General features: G+C 45.8%; 2 protein-coding genes across 8 annotated transcripts in view; both read left to right on the top strand.

Moving 5' to 3' along the window:
* PPP3CB (protein phosphatase 3 catalytic subunit beta) overlaps positions 1-2,790 on the top strand; it is a 44,623-nt gene extending 41,833 nt beyond the window's left edge. For all 4 annotated transcript variants that reach the window (XM_029059572.1, XM_029059574.1, XM_029059573.1 and 1 more), the window contains one exon: positions 1,191-2,790. In XM_029059572.1, coding sequence (XP_028915405.1) covers positions 1,191-1,372 — 182 coding nt within the window. In that variant the 3' untranslated portion in view covers positions 1,373-2,790. The remainder of the gene's footprint in view (positions 1-1,190) is intronic.
* Positions 2,791-3,876: 1,086 nt separating this feature from the next.
* On the top strand, positions 3,877-19,270 carry MSS51 (MSS51 mitochondrial translational activator). Of its 4 annotated transcripts, XM_029059227.1 has the most exons (8): positions 3,877-3,933; positions 4,942-5,067; positions 8,899-9,095; positions 10,429-10,584; positions 11,852-11,976; positions 14,188-14,751; positions 15,165-15,258; positions 18,948-19,270. In XM_029059227.1, the coding sequence occupies exons 3-8, from the start codon at positions 8,923-8,925 to the stop codon at positions 19,174-19,176; spliced, it is 1,341 nt and encodes a 446-aa protein (XP_028915060.1). In that variant the 5' UTR covers positions 3,877-3,933; positions 4,942-5,067; positions 8,899-8,922; the 3' UTR covers positions 19,177-19,270. The 4 variants fall into 4 exon arrangements, with proteins under 4 accessions (XP_028915060.1, XP_028915062.1, XP_039767504.1 ...); XM_029059229.1 differs by lacking the exon at positions 4,942-5,067; XM_039911570.1 differs by lacking the exon at positions 3,877-3,933 and having other exon boundaries at positions 4,930-5,067.
* Positions 19,271-19,395: the final 125 nt, after the last annotated feature.

Genomic DNA, 19,395 nt, shown 5'->3' on the forward strand with positions numbered 1-19,395 from the left:
TGCGTTAGCATTTACCTTATTTGATTTGTCTAAAGCATGATGCGGTGTACCTTGCAGTGTTTTCAGTCTTCTTTTTGTAATGTTCACGTTTAAACTAGTCCTGCACACAGTTATCCTCTTCTTGTTCTGCATGTGTCTACTTTGATTCGGAATTTACTTCAAAGTCGAATGGCCTTAAATTTGAGTTTTTCCTAGAGGAAGACAATCACTTTTCATAACACACCTAGTGTAGTAATCCTCACTCTGTTGGGTTTTTTTCTTATTGCGGTTTGGTCTTTTGTTTGCTGATCAGTACGTGTTTAACTTGAATTTTATGAGAAGACTTAACACTGCTGAATGCATCACTGCCCCGATCACTGCCCCAACCATGTATTTTGTACCCAGATGTAAAGCTTGAGCCCCAGTGTTTTGCATGTAAAGAGTCATCCATTCCCTCGTGGAGTATGGGAGTCCGTCCAGTGCACGTTGGATTTGTCTTTGAGTCTTTTAAATTAGGTCAATGGAAAATCGTCATTGGCAGAGCACTTTATTTTATTTCAATTTTGGCCTCTAAGCAACTCTAAGAGAATGGATTGTATGTTAAGGAGGTCCGTAGCCCTTTACATGATGAGACACACTCCGGTCTTAAATTCTTCAACTGGAGGAAAAAAACGTTTCCCACCTTTTTCGTTACCCACGGATGGTGAGGGTTGATTATCTTCTGACGTGGTGAATTTATGCCACCTCTTCCACCTTCATTCTGGGTGCAGATATGCGTGCAGCATTCGAAGACATCGTTGTTTAACGTCCTCACTGCATCTGGCTTGCTGATGCTTTTCGTTTGTCCATTTATTTAAAGGGGTAGGGTTAGGCCGTGCCCCACTCCGGAGGTGTTACACCAAGTGAAGGGCCTTGGGGGATTTGGGCCGGGGAGGGGCCTGAGTTTCTGGAGGGGTTTTAAGGCTGCGCTAACACGTACCACGTATTTTCCATTTGAAATCTTTAAACCACTTGGTCCATTTTTAAATTTAAACGATATTTCTCCCTGAGTAGTCAGGGTGGGGGAAAAGTCGAGATTTCCGTGTTAACCGTGGGCAGCCGTAAACACTCCCTGGGCTGATTTCTGTTTCTCAAAAATAGTTATCGTTAGAATGTGAAAATGTTCCGACGTTTTTTTCATTACTGACTTATCAAATTTGCATTTTATTAAGCAATACGAGGATTCTCTCCACAACACAGAATCTGCAGTTTTGAAGAAGCGAAAGGTTTGGATAGGATCAATGAGAGAATGCCACCCCGGAAGGATGCTGTGCAGCAAGATGGTTTTAATTCTCTGAACACCGCCACACATGCGACTGAAAACCATGGGACAGGCAACAGCAGTGCTCAGTGACCCCGCGGTGTCCAAGGGACTCACGTCTCAGGCCCAGGAATGGACAGGACACCTGCGAAGCCAGAGGGCTCCATCATGCCAACCGTTTAAATGTGCCACAGAAAATGTCACCGGACCCTCTGGAGTAACCATTGTGCTTTTGAGACCCAGCCCGTTTCCCGGGTGGAGACCTGGACACCCCCGGACATACTCTGCAGGCTGACGAGGTGGCGTCACTGGTGGCTGAGCCAAAGAGAGATGTGGGAGTGCCAGGAGTACCAAGCTGATTCCCCAGGAGCATGCCTAGGCTGATGTTGTATGGTTCACACATTTGAGTTTACAAATGAGAATTCCCCCCCACCCCCCCGGCCCCCGCCACTAGTCATTGAAATAACCCCAAGAGCCAGCTATTTATTCATGGGTTTTGGTTTCATGAAATATCCTTAAAGGACAGATTAGAAAGGTCTTAAAAATACATTTCTGAGGTTACAAAGTTGTAGTTTACGTATTGGGGAAGATGCCAAATATCCAGTTGGCAATTGTGCAAAATGCTGACCTCAGGTATAGTCTTTAAATGTTTCCTAATTCTGTATTATAATCTCTCTGTTTTTTAGTTATGGATTAATGGAAGATTTCTTAAAGAACTGTTTGTTACTTGAACAAAGATCAAAAGAGCTATTTAATTTAAAACCGTTTTGCCCAGATTTTTTGAGATATCCCTGAAATTTAAAAAGGAAAACATCTTAATCTACAAAAAAAAAATCACAGAACTCATTTAAGGAACTTTAAGAGAAGCTTGTACATTTTATTAAAGTAAATTTTGATTCAAATCATGTCTGTAAAACTTGATGTATTTTGTGTATGCATGTTTTCATTTTTGCAAATGTTTAATATATAGACCTATGATGTACAGGTACGATACGTAATAGGTTTACCTAGATGTTACGGGAACTTTTAGTTTATCGTGGGTATTCAAGTTGCTTAAATAGCTAAGCGCCACTGAATGACTAGCTGCTGGCTTTATCATTTTTATTCTGTAAAGGAAATGGAAAATGATCTGGAACATTTTTTTTTAGGCAAATGCAGCATAGAAGCATTAGTGAAAGCATAAAGTCAAGACTGCATGTTGAGATTTTTTTTAATAGTTTCAGGACCGCTTGGTTAAAATACATGGAACCATGTGCTAATTTTTCACAACTATTGACCTGTATTGATTGCTGCTGTAGTTTGATATCTACCTTTGCATCTGATCCCCACTTCTCTTGGACCCCTGGAATCCAACTCACCGCTCCGGGCAGTGGAATCCATCTCCCTGTTGTTTGCCATAAAGTACGCCCTGTACATTCTCCTCTCTAAGGTGGAAATTTTATGCATGTTCTGGACTTTTGAAATATTTTATAAATAGTAGCACACAATAAATTTTGTGCATGGGCCGCTGCTCTCGTTGTTGTGTTGGCTTTTCTTTATAAGATTAGATCTCATCTGGCTTAGTTTAATTCAGATTGTAAAATTCCACGCTGAAGGAGTTATCCAGAAAGGGAATCGGGGTGGACTCTTGGTAAAAGGCATCTCTGCAGATAGAAAACCCTTAAGAGATCCAGCAGTTTGAGTTGTCTTCTTGGAGTTTGGATTTTTTTCCGGCTTTTTTTGTTGCGTTGTGTTAAAAATAGCTGATCACAGTCCCCAAACCTAAGAACATTTTCTATACTGAATTTGTCACCTTTTAGAGGTTTTCTCAAATAGGTATATAAGGACAATATTTTTCATTTTACTTTTTAAAAAAGCAAAGAAAAAGGCCGCAATATTGGGAGCATAGTATTGTACCAGAAATTTTGTTTTCCACAGATTTGAGGCAGTTAGTTTTTTAATTTTATTTGAACCTTCTTTAATCCATGCAGGTACGCTTGTAAATGTAAAAGTCTCAGGGTTGCCTTTGAATAATGTAAATGGTGGCAATAATGGAGTTTGCTAATTTCTATTGTGTGCCAAGCACTGGACCGGGATAGAAACAGTGTGCTCTGCACATAGTAAGCGCTCAATAAATACGGCTGAATGAATGAATGAAACGATACTCAAGACAGGTGTAGTTCCTGTCCCACATGAAACAGACTAAGTAGGAAGGAGAACAGGGAGAGCAGTCCCCATTTTATAGATGAAGAAACTGAGGCACGGAAAAGTCGATCCAAGTTAAGCAACTGGCCCAAGGTCACGCAGCAGACAAGGGCAGAACTGGAATTAAAATCCAAACCTTCTGACTCCAAGGCTCATGCTCTTACCATTAGGCTATTCTCCAGTTTTAATTTAGAGTGTTTAGGTGGAAATAGGAATTACAATCTTGTATCCCTAGAAAAATGGTTAATTTGTAAAGTAGCAAAGACCGGGATCATCCAGAGTACGCCTAAGAAAAGTCATGTGCATTATTCCAGAACCTTCCAGAAACGGTATGTCATTGCCACCTAGTTCGAGGCAATAGACTCCATTTCAGTTTGGAATTTTCAACAACCAGGGAGCTGATTTTTCTACTTCCCTTCTCTTGCTCCCTACCTGGGCAGCTATTAGCTGCTCATGTCAGTCATTTAAGAGTAAGTACTTGATAGATCATGCCAGTTGTTTTATCCTCAGCCTTCCTCATAGAGTAAGTAATCATTTATTGTTGACCAACTGCCTTGTCTTTACCCCATTTGCTGTTTTGGGAGGGATTATTGATAACTACATTGGAAGCTCTTAATTCTTTTGGTTATTAATTCCTGTAGTTGTAGCATATGTGTTTCTGATGTTAATTATGCCTATCAAACCACTCTGGTCAAAAAAGATGCTTTCCAGCCAGTAGGTATTGTGAGGAGGCTCCCCCTGGACTCAGAATGGTCTTATCCTGGTTTGCCTTTGTCGTGTGGGAGAAGCCTTCCTTTGGGGCGGCACACTAATATGATGTGTGTGTGCTTGTAAGCGCTTACTGTGTATCAGGCACTGTTCTAAGCGCTGGGGTGGATACAAACAAATCGGATTGGACACAGTCCCTGTCCCACATGAGGCTCACGGTCTCAATCCCTATTTTACAGATGAGGGAACTGAGTCACAGAGAAGTGAAGTGACTTGCTCAGGGTCACACAGCAGAGAAGTGACAGAGCTGGGATTAGAACTCACGACCTTCTGACCCCCAGGCCATGCTCTTTCCATTACACCATGCTGCTTTCCCTCACACCATGCTGCTTTCCCTCCGTATTTTAGACTAAGTTCAGGGTATGGAGTTCTGTGCCCCTTAAGAGCACATTGTACGTAGGCTTTGGTCAGTGTCAAAGCAACAGTCCATTACACAAACCACTGGTTTTGACTTCATCCCAGCCCGTGCACCTATCCCTGAAGCAAGCACAACATAGTTGTAGGAAGGGTCCTGGCCCCGAGGTGATCACCCACTACTGATAACTGGTCTTTTAGCTCAGGGCAGAAACAGGAGTTATATTTTTCCTCTGGACCAGATGACAGGGAAATGAATTCTCCTGGCAAAGAAAAGGTAAGAATTTGCTGTGTCTTTTGGTTGAGAGCCAGACCTTAGTATTACTGTCACTCGAGTGAGAATTCTGTCCTGTCAGTCTGGCTGGCAGGGTTGGAAAGATGAGTAGGAGACAGCTGCAGGCCCGAGGCAGCTCAGAGTGAAGGGATCGAACATCCATTTCTGTGAAAGGGGAGAGAGAAGAAAGGAAACCCAGAGCTAAGTGGTAAGTCAGTTCTTCCGTCAACCTGTTCTCTTTACTTAGATTGTTGCCGAGTGAAGTGTTAATCACTTGGGGAAGTGTCTATCTTTGAAATAATTTTTGGCAAGCCATTCCTTTTAATCACCCTTCAGATTTCTCTTCCTTTTTTTCTGCCGCTTTAGTTTGGCAATATGGAAATAGCCCTTTCTGTGACTGTGGGTGATGGTACACTGGATAAGGAGGTCAGGAGGAAGATGCAAACAGAAATCTGACAATGTCTAATCTAGAACTGGGATTGGAGAAATACTCACATGAGCAGCATTTAATGAAAGCCGCTAGTTTGAAGTAGTGGGTGGGAAAAGGTAAACACTAGTGGCATGAGAGCAAGTTGGGTCTAGGAGCTTGCGGCTCCAAATTGTGAACTTGTTCTGAATCTCGCTAGGTTGTAAAGATCCTCGAGGGTAGGGATCATGTCTACTTTATTGTATTGTATATCTCCCCCAGCACTTAGAACAGTGCTTGGCATATAGTAAGCGCTTAACAAATACCATCATTATTATTACTCTCTTCCTAAGTGCGGAGGATAGTGGTTTGCCCACAGTAAGCACACAATAAATAATATTTCTTGATCCATAGTCTGGCTCCAACAAATGAGCTTCAACTTCCCAGATCCTGTTAAAATCTCAGTCCTGCAAGGAAGCCCTCATTCTACCAGTGTCAATTTGTCATTTATTTTAATGTCTGTCCCCCAACGAGTTTGTAAGATCCCACAGGGCAGAGATCATGTCTACCAACCCTAATGCATTGTACTTTCCCAAGTAATTAGTACAGTGCTCTGCAAAAAGTAAACACATATTGATTGGTGTGATGTTACAGCATCTGGTACTTTGGTTAGGACCAATAAATTACAGGAACGATGTTTTCCCAGCTCTTGAGTAGCAAGCAGTTTAGAGGGTTTTTTTGTGGGTTTTTATTAATAGTATTTGTTAAGGGTTTACTAGTGCCAGGCAATGTATTAAGCACTGGGGTACATACAAGTTAATCAGGTGGGACACAGTTCATGTCCCACATGGGGCTCACAGTCTTAATCCGCATTTTGCAGATAAGGGAACTGAGGCACAGAGAGGTGAAGTGACTTTGCCCAAGGTCTCACAGCAGACAAGCGGCAGAGCCGGAGCCTTCTGAAGAAGAAATTTGCAGCGCTACCGTCGTCACACTCCCGTCCCTTGTAGCCTTATTTCTTACCACTATCTACCCCAGAGCTTAGAACAGTGCTCTGCACATAGCGCTTAACAGATACCATAATTCTTATTATTATTCTTCACCTGCAGTCCCCACTTCCCCCCTCCAGACAGAAATCCCAATTGCTCTAAGGCTTTTGGCCGTAGAATAGGCGTTTGTGAAAACGCGAGCACCTAGACCATAAGCCCGTTATGAGCAGGGGCTATATCCACTAATTCTGTTGTATTGTCCTCACCCAAGTGCTTAGTACAGTGCCCTGCACACTGTAAGACGTCAATGAGTACCCTCGATTGATTAATTGAGCCTAACACATCTCTGTGGGGTGCAGCTTGGCATTATGTATAAAACAAGGGCCTGGTATTCCGAAGGTCTAGGGTTCTAATCCCAGCTCCACCAGTGGAAAGAGCCCGGGCTTGGGAGTCGGAGGTCATGGGTTCGAATCCTACCTCTGACACTTGTCAGCTATGTGACTGTGAGCAAGTCACTTAACTTTTCTTTGCCTCAGTTATCTCATCTGTAAAATGGGGATTAACTGTGAGCCTCACATGGGACAACCTGATTACCCTGTATCTCCCCCAGCGCTTAGAACATTGCTCTGCACATAGTAAGTGCTTAACAAATACCGACATTATTAGTATTATTGTCTGCTGTGTGGCCTTGGGCAAATCACTTCACTTCTCTGTGCCTCAGTTACCTCATCTGTAAAATGAGGATTAAGACTGTGAGCCGTATGTGGGAGAGGGACGGTGTCCAACCTGATTTGCTTATATCCACTCCAGAGCTTAGTACTGTGCCTGGCACATAGTGTTTTAATATGCCATTATTTATCATTATTATTCAGTCTTTCTATGGCATAGCAGGGTCTATGCATCTGAATCTAAATATATCATTGTGCTTCATGTCTCTGGCTGGCTGGGAAGCCCATGGGTTGTGTGTGCTCCCGAACTCGTTACTGGAGCCGTCATTCTGTCCCCTGGAACCCATGGTTTATTACCAAGGAGTCTCAGCCAGAGGGTGAGCATGGATCAGTAGCAGAGCAGGTCACTTATTCAATGCATTAAGGCTTTGCAGACCTTTATTGGGTCTGGAACTTGAGCTGCAGTTGACACCAGATTTATTGCCTGTCAGTAACTCTGTAAGAGAAGCTCTTTTAGAGTTAGTCTGCTAATCTCCTCTGCTGAGAGAAACTTCCTTTGGGGAAGCTGTAGGATGGTACCTTTGAGTTTCTTTAGTGGGTCTAAATGGCTGGATGGGGCATGAATTTTGTGAATTTTGAAGCTCTGGAGACCGAGAAGATTATGCAATCTTATTTTTTTCCCAGGGATGTCAGGATAATCGGTAACTCAAGTGATAGATGGGATCACCTCTGGAGGATCCTGACAGTATGAGGATTTTTTTTCTCTTTAGAGTTTGCACAGATCCCTAGTAGCCTAATGAACGACATTCCAAATTTTCAACGAAATTTGGAGAGTGACCAGAACAAACAGGAATGAAATGGCTGCTGGTAAAACTGTCTTCCATGCCTTCGAAACTTCAGCACAGACACTCATCTACTGGCATGCTGGTGGCATGGTTCATCTCCCAGTGCCTCTGTTTCTCCATCTGTAGACTGGGAACATGATAATAGGATCATTGCAGTGAAGAAAAATAAAAACCCTGCTCCCTCTGTCACCTTTTCAGATTTAGATTGTCCGAATGCAAGAACGTCTGAGGCAAAAGTGGAGAGCTGGAAAGAAAAAAAAAAAATATCAGGGCAAAGATTATTTTAAAGGGTTAGAGATCATTTTCCCTGGTACTCTTGCAGGGTTGGGTGCTTTCCCACATTCTCTGGCTCCTAGGCAGTGCCCGTGCCTTGGATTGTAAGTAGATGTTGTTGTCGAAAGGTAATGTGGGTTTGGTTGCACAAGGTTATTTTCCTTAGATAACTCTTCCATTTTAGGGCCACTTCTTGATTTTCCTTCAAACTCCAACAGGTGTTACCCAGAAGACACTAATAATAATGATAATAATTGTGGTAAGCGCTTACTGTGAGCCAGGCCCTGTACTAAGTGCTGGGGTGGATACAGGCAAACGGGTCTGGTCACGGTCTCTGTCCCACGTAGGACTCCCACTCTCAATCCCCATTTTACAGATGACATAACTGAGGCACGGAGAAGTGAAGTGACTTGCCCAAAGCCACATAGACAAGTGGCAGAGTCAGGATTAGAACCCACGACCTTCTGACTTCCAGTCCCATGCTCTATCCATGACACCATGCTGCTTCCCACTACTCGTGCATTTGCAAAGAATTTCAGTGCAAAGCCAATATCAGTGTGTGAGTCTCTGTGCCCAAATGAGCAGTTCTTTTCAAAGGTTCAGCTACCTCTTCCTATCAAAAGGAGTCCATTTTTCCCAGATCGGCCCTTCACTGAAATGATAATACATATGGCCCAAATCCAGAGAGGGAAACAGTTGTAGATTGATTAAGGAATGTCTGATGTTGGAGTGGCTGGAGTTTGGCCATTGACCAGACACTTGGAAGGGCTGCTCAGTGTTCCTCACTGCAGGCAGAAGACGGAATCTCTGTGAATCACATGTCTGTCCCTCAGGGCTCATTTCCTTTGTTCTCTTCAGACTCTTTGTGTTCCAGTTCCAAGAATGACGACTCAAGGGTCCCAGACTCGCCACACCAAGAAGAAACAACCCACCGTGCAGCCAGTTGCGGGACCCAGCATTGATGCTCTGGGCTTTTTGGCTCTGGAGAACAATGTCCCAGGCCTGTCCAAAGTCATCCTCAAAAAGTTGAACATGAAGAACTATGAGGAGTACAAGTGAGTGATCTTGCTCATCCCTGAAGGTGCCATGGGGAAGAGGCTGTCTCTGCTTTCTGGAGGAGCAGGTCGGCGGTCTGAGAGCTGGGCAGAAATGGCAGGGTTCTGGGGAGAGATGTCAACTGATCTGGGGCCAGGAATTGCAGGAGCGAGATAGCTCCGCGACACAGGGAAATGGGTAAGTCTCTCACTCGGAATGGAGTGAGGCCTGGATCCCAAAGTCTGGGAGGAGTAGTCTTTAGGGTCCAGTGCTGATACACTCTTCCATTTCTCGTTACCTCAGTTTTCCAATTACTATCGTGAGGAAATGATTCACAAGCACAAAGAACCAGCTGGTGTGATTTATGGAGACCTACCCTGTTTAGGGCGGGGGACCCAAGTCTATATGAGAAAGCAAGACAAGGTCACCAGAGGTGCTAAGTGTGACACTAGTGTGGCAGGGCAGAGGGAACTTTGCAGAAGCAGATTCATAAGTATCACGTGAGTAGTCGTGGGCAAGGAATGGCAACTACCAACTCTGGTGACTACAAGCAATCTGCACACAGTAAGTGCTCAATAAATATGATTGGTGAGTCCAAGCTGATGAGGAGATGGAGAGGAGGAGATTAGATTTAAGCCTGTGGGCCTTGGCTAGCATTATTATAATGAATTAAGAAAGGATGCCAAATTGGAGAGGAGCAGGCTCCTCAGGTGGAGAGAGAGGAGGATAAGCAGGTAGAAGCATGTTCCATTCTAAGTGGGCATCCTGAGTGAGTCCCTTTAGTAACTGGAATAATCCCTACAACTCAAGTGAGTTACCTGAGAATCTATGAATCCCATTTATCTTCCACGGGTTTCTGGTATCATCAGTCTCGTGATCTGTTTGTAGGTGCCCTGAGAGATGATGTGGAGGTGTAGATGGAAGAAACCCCAAAAGTCTTAACTCTCGACAGTTCCGGTCTTAGAACTCAGCCAAGAAGCAACATCGGTGTTTTTTTAGCAGTTACAGTTTGGTCATTGCCAAAAAGGTGGACCTTTGGGGTCTGCAGGATCCCCACCCTGTGGGCATCGTGTTGGCCGTTTCCATCTATCTGCCTCTCCAATCTAGTGTTAAATGGGGAACAGGTGCATCCTGAGCTTGTCACTCCAAAGGTTGCCTAAGCAACCGGCCCTAAATCAGGACCTAACTCTCCCTATGAAAAGTATGCAATCAGCATTCTGGCCCTACATTCCTTCCCCCGATTGCATCCTTCAAGGTAACGGTGCTGGATTCCACACATTTAACTAGATCAGTCCCTTGCACCTGCTGTTGTAACTCTGACCCAGATTTATCCCTACGTGCCCTGTTTTGCAGGTCGGCAATGGACGGGAACCCTCAGGGAATAGACTTTGGGATCCGCACGTACTTTGACATGTTTCGGAAAATGGAGGACACCTTCAGATTCTGTGCGGAATGCAAAATGCTTCCTGATGGTCTACCTCCCTCCAAGAGCCTCCATCGGTGTAAGAGGTGAAGTGAAACATCTGCCTTTTCCCCTTTCCTCGGCCCCTGGGTTCGTGTGGGTAGGCAGTTGAGGAGATCTCATTTGACCCACCTCAGTGACATCTCGGCCCTGAGTCTTTGCATTCCCATTTTCTTTTTCGGAATGTCCTCAGATTGGAAACTCACTCCTAGGTGTCGAAAGCAGCGTGGCTAAGTGGAAAGCTAAGTGGCTTGGGATTCAGAGGTCGTGGGTTCGAATCCCAGCTCGGCCACTTGTCAGCTGTGTGACTTTGGGCAAGTCACTTAACTTCTCCATGCCTCAGTTACCTGATCTGTAAAATGGGGATTAGGACTGTGAGCCCCACGTGGGACAGTCTGATATCCCAGTGCTTAGAATGGTACTCGGCACATAGTATTTATTGAGAAGCAACGTGGCTCAGTGGAAAGAGCACGGGCTTGGGAGTCGGAGGTCGTGGGTTCTAAATCCGGCTCTGCCGCTTAGTAGCTGTGTGACTTTGGGCAAATCACTTAACTTCTCTGTGCCTCAGTTACCTCATCTGGAAAATGGGGATTAAGATTGTGAGCCCCACGTGGGACAACCTAATTACCTTGTATCTACCCAGCACTTAGAACAGTGCTTGGCACATAGTAAGCACTTAACAAATCCCAAAATTATTATTATCATTTATTGTAGCTACATGCACACAAAACATCCCTTCTGCCCTCCCTTAGCATGTTCACTCACGCGATCAATCCGTGACTAGGCAAAGTAATAGGGGAAGTGAGGCAGAGAGGGTAGCAGATTGTGTTGGAGTGGTTCTGTGGTATATTTTAGTTCTGTGTAGAGAGCCTCTAGAACCTACGAAATGATTACTCCCTCCTAAGTTTGGTCACAGCAAGTGAGTGGGAATTATCTCCAAGCAGAGGGTTGCCAAACCCAGATCCCTGAAGATGCTCCTAGGAGAATTAAGATGTGAGTCAAAGAGTCGTGGTTGAAGCAAGAGCGAGCTAGGTATCAGTATTAGGTCTTTAGACTCTGCAGGAAATTGGAGATTGCAGGACTGGAGATGGTATAAGTCCAATATCCGTGCCCCCCATCCCATGTGCCGATGTTTCCATCTCGTTTCCTAAAACTGGGACCTTCCTCTCCCCTTGGGTCCCAGGATTCCAGCCTTGCTTGCTGGCCCATTTTGCTCAGTTGGCTTTGACGTCTAAGCCAGTCCCTTCCTTTCTGCACTTTCCTTAAGTTTCAGACTTATCCTCTGTGATGGTTTCCTCTGCTCTTTTCCCTTAGGTGCCAGAATGTGTATTACTGTGGCCCTGAATGTCAGCGAGCTAACTGGCCCGTCCACAAGAGGTTCTGCAAGAAACTGCGCCTGGTGGCCCTGGACCGCCTGGTGGAATGGCTAGTGTTCACAGGTGGGACCCAGTTCTGAGACCACAAACGGATCAGTATGAAAGAAGAAGTGTTTTCCAGAAGTTCTGAACCAGGGGCAAGGGCAAGGTGGAGATGGGGTAATAAGCCAGGACCTGGGTCATTCATGGAATCAGGACTCATAAGTTCGAATCCCAGCTCTGCCACTTGTCGGCTGTGTGACTGTGGGCAAGTCACTTAACTTCTCTGTGCCTCAGTTCCCTCATCTGTAAAATGGGGATTAAGACTGTGAGCCCCACGTGGGACAACCTGCTTCCCCTATGTCTACCCAGCGCTTAGAACAGTGCTCGGCACATAGTAAGCGCTTAACAAATACCAACATTATTATTCATTCATTCAATCCTATTTATTGAGCACTTACTGTGTGCAGAGCACTGTACTAAGCGCTTGGAATGTACAATTCATTCAATCCTAATTATTGAGCCCTTACTGTCTGCGAAGCACTGTACTAAGTGCTTGAAAGAGTAGGATATTACAACAGACACATTCCCTGCCCACAACAAGCTCAGTCACAGAGGGGGAGAGAGACATTAATATATAAATTATACATATAGCTGGGGAGAAGCAGCGTGGCTCAGTGGAAAGATCCCGGGCTTGGGAGTCAGAGGTCGTGGGTTCTAATCTCGGCTCCGCCCCTTGTCAGCTGTGTGACTTTGGGTAAGTCCCTTAACTTCTCTGGATCTCAGTTCCCTCATCTGTAAAATGGGGATTAAGACTGTGAGCCCCATGAGGGACAACCTGATCACCTTGTATCTCCTCCAGTGCTTAGAACAGTGCTTTGCACATAGTAAGCGCTTAACAAATGCCATTATTATTATTATTATTATTGTAGCATTGAACTGAAGATCGGGGCTCTGAGCATAAAGGCCACAGCTCTAACTGAGATCTTTCTGTTGTTCTGCCGTGTGAACAGAAAGTTTCAAGGGGTGTGCCCACCAGGACACTGCGGCCATTAGGCCTGAGTGGGGATTGTTGCCAATGAAATAGGATCTGTACCTGCTGACCTTTAACCCACTTTGCAGACTGACCCACTCTCTGATTTTGTTTTCTCCCTGTTAACACTGACGAGGGTGATTGTGAAGAGTCCTGTCAATCAATTGATTGCATTTTTTGAGCATTTACTGTATGCAGAGCACTGTACTAAGCACTTGGGAGAGTATAACATAACAGTTGGTAGACACATTCCCTGACCACAGTCTAAAGGGGGAGACAGGCGTCAAAAGAAATAAATACCTTGTGGATATGTGCCTTGGGGCTGAGGGTGGGGTGAATGAAGGGTGCAAATTCAAGAGCAAGGGCGACACGGAAGGGAGTGGGAGAAGGGGAAATGAGGGCTTAGTCGGGAAGGCCTCTCTCCCCAAATCTTGTTGGTTCCACCTTCGCAGCATCGCTAAAATCCACCCTTTTCTCTCCATCCAAATTACTATGGCGTTAATCCAAGCATTTATCCTATGTAACCTTGACTACTTCAACGGCCTCCTTGCTGACCTCCTGCTTCCTCCCTCTCTCCACTCCAGTCAGTACTTTACTCTGTTGCCCAGATGATTTTTTCTACAAAAACATTCAGTCCATGTTTCCCAGCTCCTCAAGAACATCCAGTGGTTGCCCATCCACCTCCACGACAGACTCCTCACCATCGGCTTTTAAAGCACTCAATTGCTTTGCCCCCTCCTACCTCCCCTCCCTCATTTCCTAGAAACTCAAGATTTGGTCTCTTAAGGCACTTTCCTCCGGAACAAACTATTTCATTATGGGATTGGGGGCTCCTGAGCTCTATCTGCAGCTTCTTTGGCCCGCGCTTTCCCTGGACCTTTACGCTGCCTACCGCTCCATTACGGCCACCACTCCCACCCCCTAATCTTCCACTGTGTAATGGAAGTAAAGTATTTGGTATTTGTTAAGCGCTTACTATGTGCAGAGCACTCTTCTAAGCGCTGGGGTAAATACAGGGTAATCAGGTTGTCCCACGTGAGGCTCACAGTTAATCCCCATTTTACAGATGGGGTAACTGAGGCACAGAGAAGTTAAGTGACTTGCCCACAGTCACACAGCTGATGAATGGCAGAGCCAGGATTCAAATTCCTGACCTCTGACTCCCAAACTCGGGCTCTTTCCACTGAGCCACACAGCCGCAGGGTGCAGGGGTTTCCGCAGAGTGATTTCCTCATCTGGGACTTGTGTGACCCTCGACCCAGGTGACATCCCATTCCCCTCGGAGCCATGGACACGCAAGATACAGGAGGTTCGAGGCTGGGAAGACTGGTTCTCCATGCAGGAGCAGCTGGAGGAGAAGCTGGATGCCATCCTGAGCGGGCGTTACATGACTCTACTCTGGGCCAATGCAGGGAAGCCACGACCGGAGCCGGACGCCCTTGTGGAGTCGGTGAAGCGACTGGTGACCGATTTCCAATCTCGGCCTCTCACCGTGGGCCTGGGCCTCCAGGCTTTTGGGTTGAATGTGTCGATCAGGCCGGCCACGGTGCATGTGGTGGGAGCCTCCCACGTGGAGACGTTCAACATCCGTGAGAGTGATTATGATGAGCTGGGGCACATGTTCCCTGGGCACCAGGGCATTGAGTTGGTCATGGTGGGAGTAGATGTGGCTAGTGGACCTGTCCTGAAACCTCCACTAACCACACTTGTGGCCCAAGGGAAAGTCCAACTCAGCAGCTACAAGGGCCTCTATCACATCTTTTGGGAGCACCTGGTGGAGACGGGGCGGGCGTTGAGACCGGATCTGGTAATCGGCTTCCACCCAGGTGAGGGTCGGTTCTGCCCGAGATGTCCTCCCTTCCCAGATCCCGTGGCCATTCGTTCGGTTCCTTTGTCTCACTCAGTGACCATCGCCCTGCCTATTACCCCTAATGCTTTCAGTCCTTCCATCGCCCTGCTTATTACCACTAATGCTTTCGGTCCTTCTCTGCCATCATGCCCCTACTCTCCATGTGCTGGGCAGTTTCAGAAGGTCTCCACCCCAGACTCCCTAGAGGGGACAAGAAGGGATGCTGCCAGGACACAACGAAATAGCATGATGGCAACTCTGGTCATTGGCTAATCCCTTCACCCATGAGCAGCCAAGGGGTGGGAATCTGCCCTAGCTGGGTTGGAATGTTTATCCGGGCTGGCTTGGAAACTGACCTATTGTGCTTTGGGCTTCACTGACTCTCTGCAGGGTTCCACTCTTGCCAGGACTTGGTTCAGGGTTGGTTGCCTACCCTCCTGCTGCTCCGAGACTACAAGATCCCATCACTCTTCACTATGTATAGGTAAGACCTCTCCCCGGCCAGTTCCCCCTGGACAAGGCCCTTGCCATAGCAAGATGTAGGCATATCTGGCTCTTTTTCCAAAGCAGCATTTGGGATTTGCCAGCTTGGGTTTGGTTGTGTTGGGTTTTCCTAGAGCATTCCCTTTTGGGTGTGGTTTTTTTTTTTAATTTTGCCAATAAATGCCATTTAGAAGGCTATGTCATGGGTTGCACTGAATTCTTTCCAAATAGAATTCCCTTTTCATATTTCTTCCCACCTGACAGTCAAGTCCAGTGCCCCTGAAGGCAGAGCTATCCTGTGGTTAGTGTGAGAATTGCTCCTAATGCAGCTGTGCAGGTTTGAGTAAGGGATGGAGATTGAGAGGTTTATTCTATTTTAACTCCTGGGATTATTTAAAAGAAAAAAAAAACGAATTGTGTGCCTATAGAACATCCTATAGCTTTGCCCACTTTTGTGGCTCAGTGCCATTGCAACTTTCCCTTCCTTCATCCCCCCCAGTGCAGCCCTGCCTCACGCCTCTTCATTTCTCTTTCTTTCTGTCCACTTCCTTTTGCACCTTTTGTTGTTAATGGTACTTGTTAAGCTCTTACTATGCGTCAGGCACTGTAGTAAATACAAGATGATCAGGTTGGACACAGTCCCTGTCCCACATGGGGTTCACCATCTAAATTGGAGAGAGTAGGATTTAATCTCCATTTAGCAGATGAGGTGACTGAAGCACAGAGAAGTTAAGTGACTTGCCTAAGATCACACAGCAGACAAGTGGCAGAGTCAGGATCAGAGCCTAGGACGTCTGACTCCCAGGTCTGTGTGTTCCTTTCACACTCAATCAGTCACTGGCATTTGTTGAGTGTATACGGTGTGCAGATCACTGCCTTAAGCTCTTGTCCAATATTACAGACTTGGTAGGCAACATTCCGTGTCCACAGCGAGCTTACTGTCTAGAGGGAGAGGGTTTACTAGCCTCCAGGAAGCCCAGGAATCCAGAGGGCCTGCTGCTGTGGGGTGCAGAACTCCTTGCTCTTTCCCCACCACCCTCTCTCTGTCGGTGCATCCCAGCCCGGCCAAGCAGCTCCTGCCACTCTCTCCGGGTACCTTTTCCAGCATCTCCCCCTTTTGCTTCCCCCTTGGGGAAGTGGCGTTGTGCCACCTCCTCTTCCATGGACCTCCTGAACCAGACAATCATTTTTAAAAAGTTAAAATAAAAACAGAATTCTTTCACTGGATGTTTTCTATTCAAACCCAGTTTTCCCCTCAAATAAAAATTGAAACCGACAGGCATGACCTCCCTAAAATCTACCCCGCACCTCCCCTCTCCCCATCACTGTCCCTTCATTGACTTTCATCCTTACTGCCATCTCTTGAGATGTCCCTCCTTCTTTTGAAATGTTCCCACACCAATTCTTTGCACTTTATTGAAACACTTGGCCTTTCCTTTCTCCCCTCCCAGACCACCATTTCAACTGCCCACCCTCCAATGACCCCTTCCTCTCTGCTTTCAAACACACCCAGTCCATCAATCGCGGTATTTATTGCTTACTGTGTTCAAAGTACTGCACTTGGGGAAGTACAATACAATAGTGTTTTGCAGACAATTCCTGCCCACTATACCCTGTCCAAGAAAAAAAATCCTTCCTCGACCCCACTGCATCCTCCAGCTTTTACTTCATCTCTGTCCTACCACTTCTTTCCAAACTCCTCGAATGAGTTATTTACCCCCTCTTCCTCTCCGACTGTCTCCTCGACCCGCTGAAACTGCCCTCTCCAAAGTCACTAATGGCCTACTTCTTACTAAATCAAATGTAAACTTCATCCTAATCCCTCCAGACTTCTCAGCTGCCTCTGATATTGTCATTTGGTCAATTGTATTTGAGCCCTTACTGTGTGCAGAGCAGTGTACTAAGCACTTGGGAGAGTTCTATATAACAATAAACAGACACATCCCTGCCCACAACGAGCATACAGTCTTAAGGGGGAGACAGACAATAATTAAATGAATAAATAAATTACAGATATGAATAAATTGTGGCCCACCCCCTTCTCCTGAAAACAATATCAAACTGTCCTCTCCTCATTCTCTTCTTACTTCTCTGGCCACTCCTTTGCAGTCTCTTTTGCGTGTTCCTCTCCTGCCTCCCACCCCTTAACTGTGGGGTCCCTCAAGGCTCAGTTCTAGGTCCCCTTCTAGTCTTGTCATTTATACCCATTCCCTTGGAGAACTCATCTACTTGATTGTAAGATCCATGTGAGCAAGATCACGTCAGTAATGTATTGACCCACGTGCTTAGTGCAGAGTTCCGCACACAGTAAGCACTCAATAAATGCCGTTGAAAATGCCGAGAAGTGCCATTTCTCCTCAGATATTCTCCAGTCTACCTCTCTCCTTTTTGCAATGTGGCCTTTCCTCCTGCCTTCAGGGCATCTTTATTTGGATGCCCCACCCATGTCTCAATCTTAACATGTCCATAACTTCCTCATCTCCCCACCCAAATCCTCTCCTTCCCTTTGACTTTTCCCATCACTTGAGTCGAAATCACCATCCACCCGGTTTCAACAGCCCACGACCTTGGCATTATCTTTAACTCATCTCTTGTTCTACCTGCCTATTCAGCCACTTATCAAATCCTGTCAGGTTTATCCCATCTTGACTACTGCACCAGCGTCCTCGTTGACCTCCCCGTCTCCTGCCTTTCCCTTCTCCAGTCCATGCTTCACTCTGTGGGTTGGATCATTTTTCTAAAAACAAGTTCTGTGCGCATCTTCCCACTTCTGAAAATCTCCAGTAGTTGCCCATTCATCTCTGCCTCAAGGAGAAACTTCTCACCGTTAGCTTTAGAGCCCTCAATCGGCTTTTTCCCTCCTACCTATCCTCATCCTCTCCCGCTACAACCCAGCATGCACACTTTGCTTCTCTAATACCAACCTACTTATTGTGTTTCAATCTCATCGCTCTCTCTCCATTGATCCCTGCTCATGCTCTCCCCCTGCTAAAGCTCCCACTTCCTTAAAATTTAACAGTCCATCACTCTCCCCATCTTTAAAGTCTTATTAAATCATATCTCCTCCTGGCAGACCTTCCTTGCCTAACTTCTCATTTCCTCACCCTATTCTCCCTCCTTTCTCAGTTGTCTATGTGCTTGCCTCCCCCCGAGCATCTTGATACTCACCTCACTTCCGTAAAGCACATAGGTACATATCCTTATACATCCATGCCTATATTTGAATGTCAGGCTTTCCCACTAGATTATATAAGATTCTGTGGGAAGGGATCCTGTCTATCAACAGTAGTGTACTCTCCCAAGTGCTTGGCATAGTGCTCTGCCCACAGTAAACACTCAATAAATACCACTGATTGATAAAAATGAAATCCTATAATTACCACTAAATTATGGTGCTTTATGAACTCCCTCACATGACTATCCTAGGTATGAGGGACAAGTGATGCATAAAAAAATTGTGTAGTAATGGGAGAGAGGGAAAATAGGAGAAGAAAGAACTTATATTGTTGTTGCTCCAACCTTTCTGGGTGGGTGGGTGTGAGTGAGCAAGGGGAGGACAGAAACGAAGGAGAGAGGTGTCACAGAAATTGCAGTGTAGTTCTGTTCCAGAAGTTGGGAAACCAACAAACTTTCAAGGATCTTATGTGAGGAAAGAGGAGTAATATCTTTCTCCCTGAATTTTTCTACCAGTGAGCAAGAGCTGAAGTACTCTCTGCAGATCCTGGTGGAGCTGGAGACCCACATCATCGGATACGGAGCAAACCCTTTTGCTTCCCTCAAACCAGAACAAGTCTATTCAAACCCCAACAAGGAACCAGTCTACTGCAGTGCCTATTATGTCATGTTTCATGGGTGCACTCGTCAGCAAGATGAGCTGGATGTGGTGGAGGGGGAAGAGAGAAAGGACGGTGTGGTTTAAATGAAAGATCCAGATTGTCTCTTCATCTGGGAGCCAAGACTTCAGGTGAAATATCTGTGAGGAAGGAATTTCCAAAAGATTTACATCTCTCTTTTTTTTTTGGCCAAGTGTCCACTGCTGTTCAGAGAAAGGCTCAGCACCAAATAGGAGTTCTGCAGAACACCTTATCCAGCAATTAGTATTCAGAACCTGCCCCCCTGAAGTTGCCTTCCCTTGAAT

Source organism: Ornithorhynchus anatinus, chromosome 3 (assembly GCF_004115215.2).
Source record: "Ornithorhynchus anatinus isolate Pmale09 chromosome 3, mOrnAna1.pri.v4, whole genome shotgun sequence".
In the NCBI taxonomy this organism is placed as follows: domain Eukaryota; kingdom Metazoa; phylum Chordata; class Mammalia; order Monotremata; family Ornithorhynchidae; genus Ornithorhynchus; species Ornithorhynchus anatinus.

Excerpts from the sequence above, each read along its gene's own strand:
- MSS51 (XM_029059227.1), top strand. The coding sequence starts at position 8,923 with ATGACGACTCAAGGGTCCCAGACTCGCCACACCAAGAAGAAACAACCC. Across the intron at positions 9,096-10,428 it reads AAGAACTATGAGGAGTACAA|GTCGGCAATGGACGGGAACC; the intron begins GTGAGTGATCTT and ends CCTGTTTTGCAG. Across the intron at positions 10,585-11,851 it reads AGCCTCCATCGGTGTAAGAG|GTGCCAGAATGTGTATTACT; the intron begins GTGAAGTGAAAC and ends CTTTTCCCTTAG.